Below are 21,108 nucleotides of genomic sequence, written 5' to 3'. Positions count from 1 at the left end.
AGATGGAGGTCTGAGGAATTTAGCAATTGAGATGCAAAAGAGGCTCAAAACCTGTAAACGCAAACAGCGCTGGCGCCCTCTGCTGGTGGGGGAGGGGAGTAGGTGCTTTAAGAACAATCGCGGAAGACCGCAGGGGGAGCTCAGGCACTTCTTGTAGAAGCAGAAGCTTTTGGACTACGACTCCCAGCAGCCACTGGGAGTCCCAGGGCTTCATGGGAACAGTAACTCGTGACCTGTTACGTCCCTGCCCCGCCCCTCCCGTGGGTAGCCCGCGAAGTCTGATCCGAGATGCGGAGGTCCAATCGAAAGGTGGGCCCAAATCCCGCGAGAACAGATGGCGTGTAGCGACCGGGCAGGCTGAGGAACGCTGTGCTCTCCAGTGCGGGTGTACGGCTGTTCGCCTGGCTTTCTGCCCCCTCCCGGGAGAAGAAGGAAGGCACTGGTGGGTTTCTCCAGTTCTGCTTCCAGATCTGCTCGAACTTTGAAGCGGTCTCGGCCGCTCCGCGGGCCCGGCAGCTGGTAGCCGGCGGGAAGAGGGCTGCTTGGCCGCGGCCAGTGTCTGCCGCGCTTCCTCCGCAGCATGAAGACACCCGAGGCGCCGCTCTTAGCTCCGGACTGCCTTCCTTCAGACCAGGCCCCGGCTCCAGCCTGTCTCTCTCCTCAGCCTTCCCCGATGGATGAAAATACGGACCCTGAACTGATGCCACCGCCACCCGATGGGGATGATCCGCCCCGGGTGTCCCCAGATCCCATGGCTGGCTCAGCTGTGTCCCAGGAGCTGGAGGAGAGGGACCCAGCTTCTCTCTCCACTTCCCTGGAAACAGGATTTGGTGTTTCTAGTGAGTTGAGCCCTCGAGTCGAGGAGCAAGAACTTTCTGAGAATGCGAGCTTTCCTGCAGAAGAAACGAACAGGCCAGAGTTGGGGCCCGGAGAAGACGTGGAAGATGTGTCTGAGGAACGCGCTCCAGAGGATGAGGACTACCAGTAAGTGGTGATAGCAGTTGGCTCAGGAATCTGAGGAGATTGGAAGCGTGAGATATATCCCATCCGCCCGTCCTCAGCCCCACTTCTCCAGGCCCATTTCCACTTTGTTTTGGCGACCCAGGTTTGTTTGTCCTCCCATCTTCCTTCCAGCGCCTGGAACTACAGCTTCTCCCAGGTACCTCGGTTTCTCAGCGGTTCCTGGTCAGAGTTCAGCACCCAACCTGAGAACTTCTTGAAAGGCTGTAAGTGGTAAGTAAGGATAATGGGGCAGGGAGGTAATCACGCTCAGGATTTCCACCTTAAAACACCCCAGTTTTCTGGGAGAAGGATCCACCATGGTGGGAGAAGGAGTAAGAATTCCTCTTGAATTGAGCTGAAATTTCATTTAGGATTGTGTGTCTTCTGCTTCCTTCAAGGGAAGATAGGGGGTGTTTAGCTATCCCAGAGGTCAGCTCAGCCCTAGTCCTACACATGGAAAATACAGGTCTGTCTAGCCTCCTAACTCTTTCCTACTCCTAGGGCCCCTGATGGTTCCTGCATCTTGACCAATAGTGCTGATAACATCCTGCGGATTTATAACCTGCCCCCAGAGCTGTACAATGAGGGGGAGCAGCTGGAATATGCAGAAATGGTAAGGGAAGGGGCTAACTCTGCCCATTCATCAGACATTGCACATTTAAGTCTTTCCTGTAGGTGGAGAAAGTACAGTCCATATGTTTCCAGTTCCTGGGCAGGACAGTTCTTCACCATGAGTTTCCACAGGTAGTATTTTCTACCCTGAATTCTAAAGTCATTTAAAGAGGTGTTTGTCCTTCATTAGTTAGGAATATGTGTTTTCCATAAAAGAGTAGTGGATTTCTCACAGTGTCTTTTGGGGGGTTTTTGTTGTTTTTTATTTAAATTTTATTTATTTAATTGGTTGTGCTGGATCTTAGTTGCGGCTTGCTCGCCCCTTAGTTGTGGCCTGCTCGCCCCTTAGCTGTGGCCTGCGAACTCTTAGTTGCAGCATGCATGTGGGATCTGGTTCCCTGACCAGGGATCAAACCCGGGCCCCCTGCACGGAGTCTTAACCACTGTGCCACCAGGGAAGTCCCCCCTTTTTTTTTATAAATTTTTTTTAAAAGGTTTATTTTTGGCTGCATTGGGTCTTAGTTGCAGCACGTGGGATCCTCTGCTGTGGCACTCTCGCTCCTTGTTGCAAGGCACGGGCTTCTCTCTAGTTGTGGCCTGCATGCGCAGTAGTTGTGGCGTGCGAGCTTAGTTGCCTCCGTAGCATGTGGGATCTTAGTTCCCCAACCAGGGATCAAACCCGTGTCCCCAGCATTGGAAGGCAGATTCTTTTTTTTTTTTTAGAACTTTCATTGAGATACAGTTAACATACAATAAGCTGCTTATGTTTAGAGTGTACTATCTGGTATCCCAATCTCCCAATTCATTCCCCCCCGAAACCCTCCCTGCTTTCCCCACTTGGTGTCCATATGTTTGTTTTCTACATCTGTGTCTCTATTTCTGCCTTGCAAACTGGTTGATTTGTACCATTTTTTTATATACCACATATATGTGTTAATATATGATATTTGTTTTTCTCTTTCTGACTCACTTCACTCTGTATGACAGTCTCTAGGTCCATCCATGTCTCTACAAATGTCTCAGTTTCATTGCTTTTTACAGCTGAGTAATATTCCATTGTATATATGTACCACATCTTTTTTATCCATTCATCTGTTGATGGACATTTAGGTTGCTTCCATGTCCTGGCTATTGTAAGTAGTGCTGCAATGAACATTGGAGTGCATGTGTCTTTTTGAATGATGGTGTTCTCTGGGTATATGCCCAGCAGTGGGATTGCTGGGTCATATGGTAGTTCTATTTTTAGTTTTTCAGGGAACCTCCATAGTGTTCTCCTTAGTGGCTGTATCAATTTACATTCCCACCAACAGTGCAAGAGCGTGCCCTTTTCCCCACACCCTCTCCAGCATTTACTGCTTGTAGATTTTCTGATAATGCCCATTCTAACCAGTGTGAGGTGATACCTCCTTGTCGTTTTGATTTGCATTTCTCTAATAATTAGTGATGTTGGGCAGGAAGGCGGATTCTTAACCACTGGACCACCAGGGACGTCCCTTTCATTGTGGCTTTTAATTGACTTACAGATATTCGATAAAGAATATGTCACTTACTGTGTTTAGTGTTGGGATAAAGTAATGAATGCGACAGATGAAGAGCTGCTTTGCTTTCTTGTGTGGGACATAGACAACAAACGTAAACTGATAAATAAGCGAGTTCACTACAGATTATAATACGTGCTATGAAGTAAGTAAACACGATGAGGGGAGACTAGCTAGAGGATGCCAGCTCTCTGAAAAAGAGACATTTGAGCTGAGACCTGAAGGATGATGAGATTGGTTATGTGAAGAGCTGTAGAAAGAGCATTCCAGGAAGAGGCAAAGATAGTACAAAGACTGAGAGCTGGGAAAGAGCTTTGTGTATTCAAGGAACAGAAAGAAAGCTGGTGTGCCTGGACCGAGGCCAGTGAGAGGGAGAGCATGGTGAAGGTGGAGAGGCGGCTGGCAGCCACATTTGTCGGGTCTTGTGTGTAGGGCATTTGGAGAGTTTTGGGGGGGAAGCCGTGGGAGAGATTTTACAAGAGAAGAGTGAAGTGATGGCTGAAGTTTAGAGAATGGATTGTGAGCAGGCAAGAGAGGAGACTCATTAGGATGCATTTATCACAGTCCAGGCAAGACATGATGTTGGCTTGTGGTAGGGTGGTATCAGGAGAGAGAGATGTGGGTGGGTTTGAAGTATATTTCATAGGACTTGGAAGTCAATTGGGTGGATGAGGGTGCAGTTTACTTAGAGGATGTGAAGACGTATTGGAACAGAAGTCAAGGGTTTTTAGGTACTTTAAAAGTGAAATGTAAAGCTAAGGAGAGACTTTGAGAAGGGCATCAGGGATATACTTTGGAAGCGGGAGAGCATGTCAATGGTACCTTGTGTCTTGAGAACGGAGACAGTCTCAAGAGAGAGTATAGATGGAGAAGAAGGCTCAAGTTGAGCCTGAACATTCCAGCATATGGAGGTGGGTGCAGGAGAAATTACAGAACTGTAGGCAAAAAGTCATGTCTGATGCTGTTGAGAGTGAGGGCAAATTTAGAGAATGACCCAAGAAGACATTAGCGACCTTGACAAGAGCACTTTCAGAGAAGTGTTGGAGGCAGAAGGTGATTAGGGTAGGTGCAAGAGATAATTCTTCGGAAGTGTTTTCCTGTGAAAGGGAGCTGAGAAATGGGATGGTGACCAGAGGGAATGTGGGGCCAAAGAAAGGTTAACGAGATGCTTCTGTGAAGTCGGGAATAACCCAGTAGAGAGGGATGCTGCTGTAAGCGGGGGTAGTGACAAAGTCCCTACGTGGCTGGGTGATGACAGGATCCAGAGCACATTGAAGGACTAGACTTTGACAGGCGCAGAATCCTTCCTTGCCGTGGGAAGAAAGGCAGAGGGTGTGTTCAGAGGTAGCTGTTTAGTCGTGGGAAGATTTGGGTGTCTCTGTCTCTTGGCATCTCAGTGAAGCATAAAGGGACCTTATCAGCTAAAGGCAGAAGGTTATGGGGAGAGAGCAGAAGGTGTGAAATGACCAGTCCTGGGGAGCAGAAAATCAAAACCACCAAGGAGTGCTTGGTGTAGAGTAGCGTTGCTATTCTTTGCTCAGTGCCCACTAGAAATTTGTTGTCATCCATTGAAAGTGAGACAAGTTCGCATGGTTGTCCATCTTTTCCCAGTAAGTTGACTATAGTTTCTCTGTTTGTAAAACGAGGTTGATAATAATAGCACCCACCTCATAGCGTTGTGGTGAGAATTAACAGAATTAGGGTGGGCCTTCCCTGGCAGTCCGGTGGTTAAGACTCCACGCTTCCACTACAGGGTGCACAGGTTGGATCCCTGGTTGGGGAACTAAGATCCTGCCTGCTGCGTGGCACGACCAAAAAAATAGAAATAAAAAGAATTAAGGTAGGACTTCCTAGGTGGTGCAGTGGTAAAGAATCCACCTACCAATGCAGGGGACACAGGTTCGAGCCCTGCTCTGGGAAGATTCCACATGCCATGGAGCAACTAAGCCCGTGCGCCACAACTATTGAGCCCATGTGCCACAACTATTGAAGCCCACGTGCCGCAGCTATTGAAGCCCATGCACCTAGGGCCCATGCTCCACAACAAGAGAAGCCACTACAATGAGGAGCCTGCGCACCACAATTAAGAGTAGCCTCCGCTCACAGCAACTAGAGAAAGCCCGAAGACCCAGCGCAGCCAATAAATAAAATAAAATAAAATAATTAATTAATTTAAAAAATTAGGGTAAAGTGCTTAAAATAGTGGCTGGCATGTCGTCGATGTTCAGTACATGCTAGTAGTCCTTGGTATTAGTTGGGTGCAAGCATGTACTAGGAGGAATAGGAGGTCTGGCTGGGGTTTGGAAGGAGAGAAAGACCAGGGGTGTTTTGAGAGTGTCTGCAGGGGTACAACTGTAATGGTTGACCAGAGTGTAAAATGGGTAAGGAAATGGATTGTAAATGGGTTTCTGATGACGTTGAACAATTGTTGTGGTAGAAATAGCTGAGCAAGGGAGCTGGATGGGTTGGAGGTGGTGGTCAGAGATTGTGGGCGGGGTGGCAGGTGTAGAGTGAAGGCCGTGGCCGCTGAGGAAGTCAAGGAATGGCAGAGACCAGGGCATGGGCTATTTTATTCATTCTTTCATTGATTTATTCATTCAACAAGTTTTCATTGAGCGCATTCTATATGCCAGGCCTGTTTTAGGTGCTGGGGGTCAGTCAGGAACAAAACAGACTGAAGTCTCTGTGTTTGTGAAGCTTCTATTCTAGTGTGGGAAACAGGCAATAAAGAAATAACAAAGTGAGCTATATATCTGACAGGTGCCATGGATAAAGCAATAAAGCAGAGAGGAGGACTGGGGGAATTAATTGCAATTTTAAAAAGGGTGGTCTGGAGAGTTCCCTGGAGATCCAGTGGTTAAGATTTGGGGGGCGTTCACTGCCACGGCCCGCGGTTCAGTCCCTGGTCGGGGAACTAAGATCCTGCAAACCAAAGCGATGTGACCAAAAATAAAAATGAAAAGGGTGGTCGGAGAAGACTTCACTATTAAGGTGACATTTGAGCAGAGACCTGAGGGAGTCAGGGAGTGAACCAACCTGATATTTTGAGGAAGAATGTGCTGGGCAGAGAGAACAGCAAGTTCAAGGTCTCAGTGGAAGTGCAAGTCAGCAAGAGTAACAGGAGTATTTGTGGGGAGTGAGAGACTAAACCAGGAGATAAAAGTCTCAGTGAATGAGGGAAGGAGACAAAAATGGGGAGCTAGTCTGGTGGCAGGACTGCAGAGGAGGTGAAGTTTGGGGAGGTGGAAATATTTGGAAATGACGGTAAGGAACAAGATTGACACCCACCCACCTCCTGCCCTTGAGGTGTGTACTGGGGAGGAGAGTGAGAATGAAGGACATTTCAGCCTGAGAAGGCCACAGAGTCGGACAGGGTTGGGCAGGTCCAGGTGGTGGACCGAGCATTCCGAGAAGATACAAAATAGGATGTTTGAAGATTCCAGAGTGGGAATTTCAGAGGCCAAAGGGTAAGGATTTGGCGGGGAGCAGGGAGGAATGTGGGGTTGGGGCTGATCAGGGAGTGTGTTGAGCCACGTGCAGGTGGGGGTGAGACCAGGTGGCCCAGAAGCCTGGGACTTCTTTAGTACCTGAGGTTAGTGGGAGTGCAGATCTTGATGGTGAAAGAAGAGTACCCCATTCCTGGAATGGTCCTGAATGCCTACCCAACCTGCAGCTCTGTGAGATCAGTGGCTGCAGACATGTGAGTTCTGCATGCAAGCTTAAGGCACTCCTAGCCCTGGTTCCTGGAACAGAAACCAGTGGTGTCCAGAAACCAGGGCCCGGTGGGCGTGGTGCAGCCTGAGAGAGTCCAGGAGCAGGGACAGTTGGAGGAGACTGGAAATGTGGGAGGCTGAATATTTATTGCACACACATTTAAGAGAAATGAGAATGTTAAAAAGGGAAAAAATTGGGAATTCCCTGGTGGTCCAGTGGTTAGGGATCTGCACTGTCACTGCGGAAGGCCCAGGTTCAGTACCTGGTCGGGGAACTAAGATCCCACAGGCCTCACAGTGTGGCCAAAACAATAAAGGGAAAAAAGTCATTGTTACCCACCAGTCTATAACATTCAGCCCTTTAAGTTTTTCTACATTCTTTCTAAGCTCTGTCCAAGTACTGAAGCTTTCTACGTGGTCGTAACCCTATGGTAGATGGTTTTGTACAGTGCATTTTTTTCTTTTAATGATCATATCGTAAATGTTTTCCACGGTGCTCCGGTCTTCATGGTTACCATGTTAAATGGCGTATGATACTGCATTGAGTGCCTGTGATAGTTTTCTTACCTGTTCACCTGTTTTGCACTTTTGGGTTGTTTCCAGGATTTTTATATCATAGATTGTCAGTGAACATCTCCATGTGTTTTGCTGGAGATGCTTCAGAGAATCAGAGAAATTTTATAAGTAAGAAACATCCTAGTTCAGAGAATATCAGTATGTATATTTTTTTATGTCTTGTGATACAGATAGTCAATTTGTTTTCAAAAGCTTTTCGTGCTGCTTATTCTTTTTTTTATTATTATTACTGCTGTTGGCAGTATGAGTGTACTGATTCTATCACAGCCTCACTCATTAGGTATTTTCATTTTTAATGTATGCGAGTTTTGTATGGAAATGGACAACATTTATATAGGTGGGGAAATGGGGGGAGGATATTTTGGGGCATTTTCATACATCTGTGTACTGCTTCTTCCCAACATAGTTTCCCAGTTCTTCCTCTCCCTTCTCTGCCTTTTCATAGAGCTTTCTGGAACTCCTTGTTTCTAATTCCCGGCCTCTTCCTTGAGTACTCTCCCCACCCCTTGGCTCTTGCCTGAGGCCTTCCCTTTCCTGTACCCTCTCTGGGAGAGACTGTGTATCTTCTTTGCCCCACATATCTCAGGTTGGGGAGGGGGTGTCCTCACTCCCGAATGCTATAGCCAGACAATTGCTCTTTTGCTTTGTAAAAGCTTTTCCTTTGAGGCTTATGCTGTCTGATTCTCTCTAACTCGCTGAGGACATTGGCACCTCGTAGCCCTCCTCTGCACCCCAAGTCCTTGCACCATCTTGGTGACCTCAGGTATCCAAACCAGAAACCAGGGTCTCATCCTTTAATCTTCCTTTTTCCTAACCCCCCCGCATCCAGTTAATCACCACATCCCATCAAGTCCACCTGATCTTCCTAATCCATCCACTTCACTGACTGCTTCTGTTTTAATTCAGGGTGCTATTATCTTGGGCCTTATGTTATTAGTACAGTCTTCTGTTTCCATTTTCCCATTAAAACATTTGACTGGTGATTGCATACTAGGTGTTGGGGAAACAGACAGACATGATTCCTGCCTTCTCAGATGCATACGCGGCAGAGTGGAGGGCACAGAGGGCTCTTGGCATGTGGAACAGGGCACCTGGCTCAGCTTGAGGAATCAGGGAGGCTTCTCTTCTAAGAGACTCAAAGGGTGATTAGGATTCAACCAGGCAGAGTCTTTGGGGGAAGTGAAGGAAGACTATTCCAGACTTGGAGACTAGTGTATGTGCAAGCCTGCAGTTCAGGAGTGTAGTGAGTTGGCACCTTCTAGGAACTGAGAGTCAGGATAATGGGATGTGGAGATGTTACAGGAGTGAATACAGGGATGAGGGATGAGCCTGGAGAGGTGGGTATGGGGTAGACGCCTGCTAAGGGAAGGCTTCATAGGAGATTGGGTTTTATATTGAGGGATTTGGGGAGGCATTGCAATGTATTAAGCAGGAGGGCAACACTGTACAGGATTCCAAGGGCCTTGATGTGGCTGCAGAGTGGAGAAAGGCAGGTTGGAGTGTGGGGTGCAGGGAGGCTGGGGAATGTGTAGAAATGCTAGCAAGAAGGAGTAGCTTCATGTGGGATTGAAGGCAAGAGGACAGGTTCAAGCGAATCTAGGAGGTGGAATTGGCAAGCTCTTGGGTTGGACTGGGAAAGGAAAGGGAGTGAAGGGTAGGAGTAGTCACGGTGCTCAGATTTCGGGCTTGAGGACCAGGTGGGGAGGCCAGGAGGAGCAGCAGGTTCAGAGGCGGCAGAGGCTGGGTCTGTTCCAGGCAAACTGAGTTTGAGGAGCCTATGGGATGCCTCACTGGCGCTTTCCACCAGGCACTCAGATGCAAGGGTTTAGGGTGGAGAAGTGGATCCTGTAGTCACAGCTGGGTGACCACTCCCCCCCCCCCCCGCCACCGAGGGACAGCAAATAACTGGCAAAGGACTGGAATCTAACTGATGTAAAGATTTCCTGTAAGTCAGTAAGAGACAACAACCTAGGAGAAAACTGAGCAAAAAGCATGGAAAGGTGCCCTTAAACACAAAAATGTCTAACTTTACTGGTAATGAGAAATGCCAGTTTACATCGTAATGAAATACCATTTCACAGCCTTCAAATTGAGAAAAATTTGAAAGTCTGGCAACACCAAGAGGAGGCAGAGCACCAGGCGCTTGTACACGCCACTGGGGCGAGAATAAATCCGGATGAGCACTTTGGAAAAAAATGTGACATAATCTAGTAGAGTTGGCAGAGCACACACCATAGAGCCCAGTGATTTCCCTCTTTAGCAGAAACTGCAGAGAAACCCTCCCACATGTGTACCAGCATGTTAAAGCACACCAGCCAAAAATTGGAAAAACATCAGTGCCTGTCAATAGAGAAGGATGGGTGAGTGGAGTGCTGTACAGCAGGGAAAATGCATGAATTCGAGCTAAATGTGTCAGCATAAATCTCACAATCGCGATGGGCTGCATACAGCTTGATACCCTTCATATTAAGTTTAAAGGCATGCAAGACTATGGTATATATTGACTTTTTCTCTGTATGAATATATTCCTAAAGAAATACACAAGAATGATAAATTCAGGATAGTGTTTACCTCTGAGGGAGGGTTTCCTTGGGAAGAGGTTTTAACTGTTTTGTAAAATATTTTGTTTTGTGAGCTGGGTGGAGGATTCACAGGGTTTGGTTTGGCTTTGTTTTAACGCTTCTTTGCTTGTTTGAACTGTTCAATAATTTTTTTAGAGGATCAAATGGCGCCTGGTAGCACTCGGTAATATTGGTATCATTGGTTGCTTCTTTGTCTCTGGGTTGGGATATTACTTGTTTCTTCCTAAGTGTTGAAAAAACAAAAGGATAATTCTCTATGCTTTTGGTGGCCCAAGTGTGACATTAAAGGCTGAGCTGAGCCTTGAACTTTGAGATCAAGATCCTGTCCTTAGTATTTACCCCATCTGCCTTCTCCTGCCTGGCTAAGTGCCCACAGAGCATCTCCTTCTGCTGTAAAACTGCTAGAGGTCCGAGTGGGCTTCCTTTTCCCGCCAGTGACCCAGGCATCTCTGTCCAGGCTCCCGTCCTTCGAATGGTGGAAGGCGACACCATCTATGATTACTGCTGGTATTCTCTGATGTCTTCAGCTCAGCCAGACACATCCTAGTAAGTGATGTCTTTTGCCTGCCCTCCCCTCCCCCCACCGCATTTCAAGGGGACGCTTCGCTGAGAGAGAGTCAGGGGCTGCCAGGGGTCTCGGGAGGAGGAAAGCTTGCTGTGCCCTTCAGATGTGAGCAGAGAGGGCCGGTCAGTTGGCTTCCTCCCCTTCCTTTGACAGCACCGGGGCCTCAGTGTCCGTGTCTCTCTCAGCGTGGCCAGCAGCAGCCGGGAGAACCCGATTCACATCTGGGATGCCTTCACTGGAGAGCTCCGGGCTTCCTTTCGCTCCTACAACCACCTGGTAGGGACCTCCCCACCCAGCCCCAGGGCTTGTCCTGGCCTAGCTCTCCTTCCTTGAGAACGGCTGAGACTCTTTGCTAGGCCTGTTTCCAGCCCTTTTTTGCCCTCAGGATGAGCTGACAGCAGCCCACTCGCTCTGCTTCTCCCCGGATGGCTCCCAGCTCTTCTGTGGCTTCAACCGGACTGTGCGTATCTTCTCCACGTCCCGGCCTGGCCGCGACTGTGAGGTCCGAGCCACGTTTGGTAAGCAGTCTGCACCTCTGAGGGAGGAGGAGAGAAAAGGGCCCAGCCATGTGCAACGGGGCCTTGTGTGAGCCAGGGGGTCACGTGCGGGGGCAGGGGGGCAGAGGAGGTCACATCATGCTCAGTACAGCCCTGGGGGGCAGGTTGTGCCCAGTGGGCAGAGGAGAAAGCAGACTTAGGGGATGAAACTTTCCCAAGGTCAGCCTCTGGGTAACGAGCTGCTTCACGCCTTAGCACGTGCCCTATCGGATCTATACCTTTTAGCCTCCAAAGTCTTGGTATCTCCAGGAAACTGGAGTTGAAGCTGATTCTGTTTTCCTATAAGCATTTAGCTTTTCCATCCCTTCAAGGAAAAACGGAGTTTTGAGAGGGCAGAAGTGGGGCTTGGGCCTTTAGGTCCTCTGCGGGGGATAGAAGGATCTAGGGAGCATCGGAGGTCTTCATCCTGCTTAAAATGAATGGGGTGGGGGAGACACTGAGTCAGCACATGGGCTCTGGGACGGGAGACAGAGGTGTACCTCTCATTAGCCTGGTTCATGCCGGGTGCTCTTGCCCTCTCCCCCGCTTTGTTCCTTCCCTTTCTAGCAAAAAAGCAGGGCCAGAGCGGCATCATCTCCTGCATAGCCTTCAGCCCAACCCAGCCCCTCTATGCCTGTGGCTCCTATGGCCGCTCCCTGGGTCTGTATGCCTGGGATGATGGCTCCTCTCTCACCTTGCTGGGAGGGCACCAAGGGGGCATCACCCACCTCTGTTTCCACCCCGATGGCAATCGCTTCTTCTCAGGAGCCCGTAAGGTAGGGATTATGTTCTGAGATCCCAGAGCAGGGTGGGTAAAAGGCAGGAGTGGGGATGTAGTCTGTGCTGTGTTGGGAGATGGGCGTGGGGAAAAAATCAGCCCAGCTAAAGGAGCGCCTGTAAACCTGGAGGGAAGCAGGCATGTGTTGGGGGCGGGGCAGTGGAGGGTGGAAACGATTCTAGGCTCCTGTTCTTTGCCCTCAGGACGCTGAGCTTCTATGCTGGGATCTCCGGCAGCCTGGGCATCCACTGTGGTCCCTGAGTCGTGAAGTGACCACCAATCAGCGCATCTATTTTGATCTGGACCCGTGAGTGACCATGGGTCCTTCCTGCTTGGGGCCTTGATGCCCCCAGGGATGCCAGAGCCCAGCTGTAGGGTCCCAGCCCTTGACTGTGAAGGGTTCCTGCCCCAGGTGACTCCACGCCAGCAAGCCTCTCCTCTCTCCCCCAGGAGCGGGCAGTTCCTAGTGAGCGGCAGCACTAGTGGGGCTGTCTCTGTGTGGGACACCGGCGGGGCTGGGCTTGAGGGGAAGCCGGAGCCAGTGCTGAGCTTCCTGCCCCAGAAGGACTGCACCAACGGAGTGAGGTCATAAGTTAATTTTACAGATTGGGGGGCTTGAGTTGGGAGGGAGGTAAGTCCCTGAGGGAGGGAGCAAGCATCCTGGCTCAGGGTGCTGACTGGCACCGCCCATCTCTCCCTACAGCCTGCACCCTAGCCTGCCTCTGCTGGCCACTGCCTCCGGTCAGCGTGTGTTTCCGGAGCCCACAGAGAGTGGGGACGAGGGGGAGGAGGAGGTGGACCTTCCCCTGCTCTCCATGCGCCACGTCCACCTTGAATGTCAGCTTCAGCTCTGGTGGTGTGGGGGGGGCCCAGATACCAGTATCCCTGATGCTCACCAGGACAAGAAGGAGGGAAGGACAGAGGGAGATGGGGGTGAGTTTATATAAAAAGGTTTTATATGATACTAGAGTCTTTGTGTCTGCTTGGGGAGGCAAATGATGGAGATGGGGCCGGGAGAGGTACCAGTGGGCTCCCCTGGTCCAGCAGCAGTGGGGACTGGCATATTGTTCCTGAAACCAGGGTTGAGAGGTGGAACTAGGAAGGGACCAATGGGGCTGCTGGGCTTGGTGTGAAGTGAAGTGGGGGGGGGGTGGGGCTTCATGCCATTGACTGGCTGGTTGCTAGGCAACTTGGTAAACTGAAGGGGGGAACCTGTTTGAAATCTCACTCCCAAGGTGGGGGTGGTAGGGGTCAGGGTGAGTGTGGCTGAGCAGGAGTGGCAGGAGCTGTGTGTCAGACTGTTGGGTGTGACTGTGAGACTGTGCAGACAGTGACAGACAAGACACCCGCTCACTCCTGCTCAACACTATTTACCATCAGCCAGCAGCAGAGGGACCATTAGTCAGCTCTGGGGGAAGGGGAGCAGGAGGACCGCCTCCCCTCCCTGAACTCCCCCAGGAGGCAGGTGACTGAGTAGCCAGAGTCAAGGGCACACATGGAAGAGTAAAGGTGCCGAAAAACAGACGTCACATTCTGTATTCCCGTTAGATGCAGGGCGAGAGTCATTCAGCAGCTGTCACTGGTCTGGTTTCTCCATTTATCTGCTCTGTCTTTGGGGGTGGGGGGTATGTTATTTCAAGCAGTGGCTTCCCCCCCCCCCCACTCCACACACCTTGCCAAACACTGAAAAGGGGTCTCTGAATAGATACTGTCAGCAGGGATTTCATTCTGGACCGCGCAACCTAAGGGAAGGGACGGGAGGCCTGTGACGACTAGAGAGGGGAGAGGAATGTCACCTCTGCCCAGAGGTGCTGAAAGCCAGGGTTCTTACACCCAAAAAGGCAAATCCTCCTCCCTTCCCCCAGGATAATTAGAAACAGCCCTTCCGTCTGAATACGGGTTTTGGGTTGTAGGTTCTCCCTTTCCTCTCCCGGCCCCATTTCTCCCCACAGCCATCTAAGAAGGGCCCAGGTTTACCTTTGAATCTCTTCCTTTCATCAACCTCCAGTTAGCAGTAAAGGGTCCAGGAGGCTGTGACAAAAGAGATCCCAGGAGTGGGAGTTCCGCAGACTGGGTTTGGTTTTGGCTTTATCCCAGATTCCCCGTGTGACCTTGGGAAAGTCTCGGGTCTTCCCTGAGCCTCAGTTTTCTCATCACTGCAATGGGGATTCTTTAGCTCTGACCCTTCCACTTCACACAGGTAGTCCAGACGATCAACTCAGCCCACTTCGTAAAGTGCGGAGCCTTCAAGGTTATTATTATTCTCTCCAGACCTCCCAGGAGCAGCGGTGTTGTTTTGGGATGGGGGAGGAGGAGGCTGCGGGAGCGAAAGGGGCTGAGTTCCTCGGGGTGGAGAGGGTGAGAGCCTTTCTGGATTTGAGGGAGAGGAAGATTCCAACCGCTCGGGCGATCCGAGGGCAGGAGGGGAGGTGGGCAGAAGCTAAGCCAGAGACGGAGAGTCGCAGAGACAAAGGCGGCGTGAGAGACCTCGCCTGGGAGCGAGGCGGGGCGGCGGCGTGAGGGCTGGGCGGGCGGGAGGTGCGCGAGGTGAGGGAGGTGTGGGGGGCGTGGGCTGCGGGATCCTGCCGCCCGCTCCGACTCGGGCTCCAGCTCCGGTTTTTCCCTCCGCCATCCTCTCCCCCTCCCCGCCTCTCCTTTAACTCCCCCCTCCTGGGCTCGGGACTGGTTTCCTCCCTTAGCCCGCTGCCCTCAATCCCGGCGAGGCTGGGGCTCCGGCTCGGCGCCCCCTTCCCCGCTCCCTCGCCCGGCGCCCCATGCCGCCCCCGCCCGGCCCCCGGCTCCCCCAGTCCCCCACTTAGGCCCGCTCACAAATACCCGGGTGCCTGTGCGTGGGCCAGGGGCGCAGGGCGCCTGCGGACGGCCCCTGGAAGGGCTCCTGCGGGCTGAGCGCTCCGGAGCGGGGGCGCGGGCGGAGCAGGAAGCGGGTCCGCGTGGGAGCGGGGGGCATTAGCCACCCGGGTGGTCGGGGCAGAATAGCCCGGGCGGCCAAGGCAGTCACCCCAGGGGGGTGAGCGACTTCGGGGGAGTTGGTGCCCCGCCCCCCAGGCCTTGGCGGGGTCATGGGGGCCCCCCATTCTGGGCCGGGGGGCGTGCGAGTCGGGGCCCTGCTGCTGCTCGGGTTTTTGGGGCTGGTGTCTGGGCTCAGCCTGGAGCCTGTCTACTGGAATTCGGCGAATAAGAGGTGAGCGGACCGGGGCTGGGGAGACCCTGCACCCTCTGGGCAGGGAGTCTGGGAGCTTTGGGGACTTTGGGGGCTGGGTTCTCCGAGCTGGGAGGAGGCCGGAGGGAGGGTGCTGGTGCTCGGATGTGAGCTGATGAGTAACCAGGCAGAGGTGATCTTGAGAACCAGACTCGCGGGTCGCACACAGAGCTGGATGTGGGTGGTGATAGCCATGTGTCAGGAGTTTGAAAGACCCCCCGCAAGGGGCAAGGATTTGAAAGTTCATGGGTAGCCGGGAGAGCAGTGGAGTGGTTATTTGGGTTTGTGGGAGACTTGTGTGGTGTCGGGGGCTGGGCTGAGAGGGAGCCTGGTTAATGTCAGCTCTCAGGAGAGCAGCTGAGTAGGTGCTGCTGAGGCGCTGAGAGGAAGGGCAGGGTGTCTCCCTCCCCAGAAGGGACTCAGTCAGTGGTAGAGATGGGAGGGAAGGGGGCTCAGTTTGGGGGCTCTGGGGACAACTCCCCCAAGGCTTTCTGACTTTTCTTCACACATCCATCTTCTAACTCTTGCCCGCAGCCAGAGGGTCCGTGAGCCCTTGGGGAACCATTCCCCAACCAGAAGATTTTCCTGCCTTCCCGGCTTGGGGATTTCTTTCTGGAAGAAGCCCAGAGCCCCCTAAAGCCCCCACTTTCCCTCTTGCATCTGGAGTCCGTAGGACTCCGTTGCCCCCTCCCCCATCTTTGCTGCAAACTCTTCCATCAGACCCTGTGTTCGGTGGCATGCTTGCTTTGCTCTGAAAAAAGGCCAGGGGTCAGATGAAACTTCAAGCCACACAGAGTAGGACAGAACCCTTGGGAGGTCATCTGGGTCCCTTGCCTCCATGCAGATTTCACTCCCTGTTAGCAAAGGAGTTTTGTGTTTTGAAAACTTCCTACTTCCCTGGGGAGAGGCTGTGTGAGGCCATGGGAGGGGGGTGTGCTTTGGAGCTCATCAAATCCTAGGTCTTAATCCTAGCACTGCTGCTTTCAGCTGTGTGGCCTTGGGCTAGTCACTTAACCTTTCCAAGTTTGTATCCTCAATCCTTCCAGCTTTTATGAAGATTAGAGGTAAGGTATTTGAATATATCATATGCTTATTAAAGGAGAACTAGGGTGATTGTTTTTCCTCTCTTTACTTCACAGCTTTCTTCACATTTCCCTGTCCTGGCCTCCCTCCCATATCTCTTGGGGTCTAATCTCAAATGTTTTTTCCGCTTTTAGTCTCCTACCCACCTACTCCAAGATTCAGTTGGAGTATCAGGTGCAGTGTGGGGGTGTAAGTTAGGCTTATTCTGATAGAGCTGAGAAAGGGAGTTAGAGTGTTCTGGGAGCTTTTTGGGATGTTGGGGGGTGGGAGGGAGGAAGTGAGTTATTTGGGAGTCTGGGAAGATACCAAGCAGCGGTCCCCTGTGACCAAGTTCTGAGACTCTGTCTGCCATTCATGCACAGGGAGGGGCTCTCATTGTTGGCAAGTAGTGGCTGTGCTGGGCCAGTGGCTGCCGAGGCCAGGGGAGATGGGGGCTTGTGTCAGCTGTGGGTAGAAAAGTCAACTCTTTCAATTCCAAAGCAATAGGGCACTTTCCCCAGGAAGTGTGAGACCTGGGGGAAGAGGAGTACTGAGCAGGGAAGTGTCTGGGGCAGCTGGACCACAGATTCCCATTAGCCCCATTTAGGGCCATTGCCAGACCAGGCATTTGCCTCCTGTCACACTGCATGGCTAACTTGGGACACCCGTCTGGATCACCCTCCACACCACCCTTCCCCCACCTGCCTCCTTTGCCCTGAAATCCCTGAAATTCAGTGGTGACCTGGGGGAGGGGAGGCTCTGCCCCCATGGTTGACTGCCATGAAATAGTGAAATCACCTGGGAGGGGTGGGCTGTGTGGTTCCAGAGAGGCCAGCTCCTTGGTAACTGGCATCCTGTTGCCATGGCAACAGGGCTGGTGATGGAGAGAGAGATGGCAGTGTGCATGTGGTGAGGGCGGGCTGAAGAGTGCATTTGGGCACACCAAGGGGCAGGAGACCTCTGAGCCTGGCTTCCTGCTGCTTCCGATGTGCGCTTCCAGAGTCCTAAATGCCTGCTCTGTCAGAACAGACTCTCCACTCAGACAAAGGCTGTCCTGCAGGGATGTGGGGTGAGGGAGGCAAAGCTCTGGGCATCAGACCTTTGACACCTCTCGTCCTTGTCCACCTCGCCCTCCTCCCCATAGGTTCCAGGCAGAGGGTGGTTACGTGCTCTACCCTCAGATCGGGGACCGGCTAGACCTGCTCTGCCCCCGGGCCCGGCCTCCTGGCCCCCACTCCTCTCCTAATTATGAGTTCTACAAGCTGTATCTGGTAGGGGGTGCCCAGGGCCGGCGCTGTGAGGCACCCCCTGCCCCAAACCTCCTTCTCACTTGTGACCGGCCAGATCTGGATCTCCGCTTCACCATCAAGTTCCAGGAGTACAGCCCTAACCTCTGGGGCCACGAGTTCCGCTCACACCACGATTACTACATAATTGGTACTGCTGGGCAGAGGGGGTGTTGAGTGGGAAGGTGCTCCTGGGATCGGGGGCAGATGAGGAAGGGGACCACTGGAGCCGTCTCGGGTGGTGTTGGGGCCAGGTGTGGAGACAGAGTGGTGGTAGGCTCTGGAGCACCAACTTCTCCCTCTGGTTCTTCTCTCCCAGCCACATCGGATGGAACCCGGGAAGGCCTGGAGAGCTTGCAGGGAGGTGTGTGCCTCACTAGAGGCATGAAGGTGCTTCTCCGAGTGGGACAAAGTGAGTGGGGCTGGGGCCCACCTCCTAGGGGCCGAGGGAGGTTGGGGCGGTACCATCATGGTCAGGGGGGTGCTGTCTCAGCCCCTGTCTCAGGTCTTCCCTTTCTCCAGGTCCCCGAGGAGGGGCTGCCCCCCGAAAGCCTGTGTCTGAAATGCCCATGGAAAGAGACCGAGGGGCGGCCCACAGCCTGGAGCCTGGGAAGGAGAACACAGCAGGTAGGAACCAGGGGTCCAGCCTCCTGCCTTCCCTAGCCTCCTCTGCTCTCGCACCCCAGCTGCCCTGCCTTCGCCCTCTTCCTCCCTCCCTCTTCAGTTTTGGAGGCAGTGATACAGGAAAGAGGAGAAGAGAGGATGGGAGGGTGGGAGGGGAATGGAAGCCAAATGAGGAAAAGACTCAATTAGAACTAATTAGCCAAGTCAGTGCTTCAATCAGCGCTGTCAGAGAAGGGGGGGAGGACTACTTGGCTCGGAGCTGAAGGGCTGGACACACCTGGATTCGGAACAGGGCTTGGAGGGGAGGGGAAATGGGGTGCCCAGAGGGCCTGGGTACTGCTGGGGAAGCCCATGGGGACCCCCAAGGCTGGGTGTCCAGATGCCCAGGTGGCTCCTTCAGCCCCTCCCCCTCTTTCCTCCTTCACCCCTTCCCTGCCAGGTGACCCCACCAGCAATGCAACCTCCCGGGGTGCTGAAGGCCCCCTGCCCCCTCCCAGCATGCCTGCAGTGGCCGGGGCAGCAGGGGGGCTGGCGCTGCTCTTGCTGGGCGTGGCAGGGGCTGGGGGTGCCATGTGTTGGCGGAGACGGCGGGCCAAGCCTTCGGAGAGTCGCCACCCTGGTCCTGGCTCCTTCGGGAGGGGAGGGTCTCTGGGCCTGGGGGGTGGAGGCGGGATGGGACCTAGGGAGGCTGAGCCTGGGGAGCTAGGGATAGCTCTACGGGGTGGTGGGGCCGCAGACCCCCCCTTCTGTCCCCACTATGAGAAGGTGAGTGGCGACTATGGGCATCCTGTGTACATCGTGCAGGATGGGCCCCCCCAGAGCCCTCCAAACATCTACTACAAGGTATGAGGGCTCCTCCGACCTGCCTCTCCTGGATCCAGACCTTGGTGGGGTGCTCCTCCAGTTTAATTCATGGTTTGAGGGACACCTCTAGCATCTCCTTGGCCCCCTTTGCCCCACCAGCTCCCTTGCTCCTCCTGGCCCTTGCCTCTTCTCCACTTTTAGGATTCCCTAAGACATCCACCCAACTACTGCCTGCCCTCTGGTTGGCTGTGTGTGCCCCTCTCTGTCTCTGTTCCTGGGTCCTGTTCCCTTGGGGAGGAGGCAGAGACTCAGCCTACTCTTCTGACCGTGACCCAGGGATCCTCGTCCCCCTCACCCACTGAGAGCTAGGGGTGGGAACAGTCTGTCTTTTGGTTGGCACCTCCTTCTTTCTGCCTCTTACTATTTTTCTCTTCTTTTCTCTTCTCCCTCTCTCTTATTTTCTTTCTCTCTCTTCTGTCTCTAGGTCTGTTCCTCTTCCCTAGCATCCTCCTCCCTATATCTCCTTTTATTTACCCTCTTGGCTTCTTATCCTGTGCTTCTCCCATCTCCAGGGTAGGGGTGTGAAAGCATTTCTCCCCTCAGCTCCCTCTTCTGACTTCTCTTATGAACTACTCCCCTCAGTCTGTCAAAAATGGGGGCCTTATGGGGAACGCTCTGGCACTCCACCCCAGCTCAGGGCATGGGCAGCAGGGCCTCCTCCTCTGCCCTGCCCCAGGCCTCTACATACTTACTCCAGCCATTTGGGGTGGTTGGGTCACAACAGCTACCATGAGAAGAAGTGTCCCGTTTTGTCCAGTGGCCAATAGCAATCTATGAACCAGTTGGGACACACATGGACTTGGTATGATGCTGAACAGGCCACTTGGGACAGGAAGTGACTTGCTCCAGACAAGAAGTGACCAGGCCTGGACAGAAGTGGCCTGGGAAGTGGCAGAAGCAGTGCAGCAGGAACTGGAAGTGCCTTCATCCAGGACAGGAAGTAGCACTTCTGAAATAGGAAGTGGTCTGGCTGGAACCGGAAGTGGCTTAGTCTGGGGGGTGGGGGGGTGGTGGATGGTTCTTACTCTGTGGAGAAGGGGGCGGGCAGGAAGAACTTCCCGTTGCAGGAGGAAGCTGGAACTTACTCTAAGAAGATCAGGTGGACTGAGGAGGGTCTTCCTAGTATTCAGTGGCACGTGCCAGGATCTCCCTTCCCTTGTTCTCTGTGCTGCTTTTAGGACAGCTAAGGTGACTGCCAGCTGCCATGGCAGGCTCCATTTGTCTTGTTCTTCCCTTTCCATATCCCAGTATACTCTCTGTTACTCAACAGGATGACCCTAAGAACCCACGTGTTGTCCCCAGTAACCTGGATGGCTGTCTTGTTCATCACATCCTCCGTTTCCTACTCCCTTCAAACTCAACACAGCTCCCTTTTTAGTGACCAAAATGGTGGCCTGCTGACTGGTCTAGCTGACAGTGGTCCTTAGCAACAAGCCACTCTTTCCATAGTGACCAGCTGATACCTCTTCCTGCCCTCTAGTGCACAATTGGGTGTTGCCTCAGTTTCCTCCCAGCTCATTTCCATTAGATCAGAGCTGCCTTTGGGCACCATGTCGGCCACCTCAATCACCAGCCAAGATGGTTGCTTTGTCCACCAGAGGTCAAGTCATCTCTCTGGTGCTGTAGTTCCCAGCTCCTTCCTGATTTTTCTAATCCCTCCTTCCAGGGAACAGGAAGTTGATATTGCCATGGGGGAGGTGGCGGGGTATAGCCATCACCTCAATAGTTTTACTGTAAAAGGGAAATTTGAACAACAAAAACCAAAAAAGAATAAAAAATTTCAAAAGTTGACGAGAAGGCTGGAGAATGACTGGACATGAATTGGGGCAGAGAACTGGTGGTTAGAACGGCTTTCCAGCTGAGGGTTGAATTACGTGAAACCAAGGGGTAGGAGGAGGTTGGGTTGGATGGGTGAGGTGGACGGTGCATGTTGGGGAGGTGGGGTGGGGGTGGTGTCATGAGCTCGGTGAGAAGGCTGAGGAAGGCCGCCACCACCAGGTGAGGGAGAGAGGAACCCAGGTGGGAGTGGGAGTTGCCAGGACATCCGAATGCAGCTGTCTGTGAATATATGTTCACACATGGGGGAAAGCCCAAATGTCTATTGCTAAACCAAAGTACCAGGTTCTAGGCAATTCTCAGAGACAAAGTGG

General features: G+C 52.7%; 2 protein-coding genes across 2 annotated transcripts; both read left to right on the top strand.

Moving 5' to 3' along the window:
* Window positions 1–432: 432 nt before the first annotated feature.
* On the top strand, window positions 433–12,869 carry WRAP53 (WD repeat containing antisense to TP53). Its single transcript, XM_057715335.1, has 10 exons — window positions 433–984; window positions 1,135–1,233; window positions 1,504–1,615; window positions 10,481–10,569; window positions 10,774–10,864; window positions 10,974–11,106; window positions 11,692–11,900; window positions 12,106–12,209; window positions 12,353–12,487; window positions 12,606–12,869. Exons 1-10 carry the CDS (start codon window positions 581–583, stop codon window positions 12,847–12,849), a joined length of 1,620 nt encoding a protein of 539 aa, XP_057571318.1. The 5' UTR covers window positions 433–580; the 3' UTR covers window positions 12,850–12,869.
* A 1,739-nt stretch (window positions 12,870–14,608) lies between these two features.
* EFNB3 (ephrin B3) lies at window positions 14,609–20,750 on the top strand. Its single transcript, XM_057715336.1, has 5 exons — window positions 14,609–15,104; window positions 17,329–17,621; window positions 17,790–17,882; window positions 17,993–18,097; window positions 18,534–20,750. Exons 1-5 carry the CDS (start codon window positions 14,983–14,985, stop codon window positions 18,941–18,943), a joined length of 1,023 nt encoding a protein of 340 aa, XP_057571319.1. The 5' UTR covers window positions 14,609–14,982; the 3' UTR covers window positions 18,944–20,750.
* The last annotated feature ends 358 nt before the right edge of the window (window positions 20,751–21,108 follow it).

This window comes from Hippopotamus amphibius, chromosome 17, assembly GCF_030028045.1.
Source record: "Hippopotamus amphibius kiboko isolate mHipAmp2 chromosome 17, mHipAmp2.hap2, whole genome shotgun sequence".
Classification (NCBI taxonomy): domain Eukaryota; kingdom Metazoa; phylum Chordata; class Mammalia; order Artiodactyla; family Hippopotamidae; genus Hippopotamus; species Hippopotamus amphibius.
The sequence above is the reverse complement of the archived record's forward strand: the minus strand, read 5'-3'. Positions and strand labels throughout refer to the sequence as shown.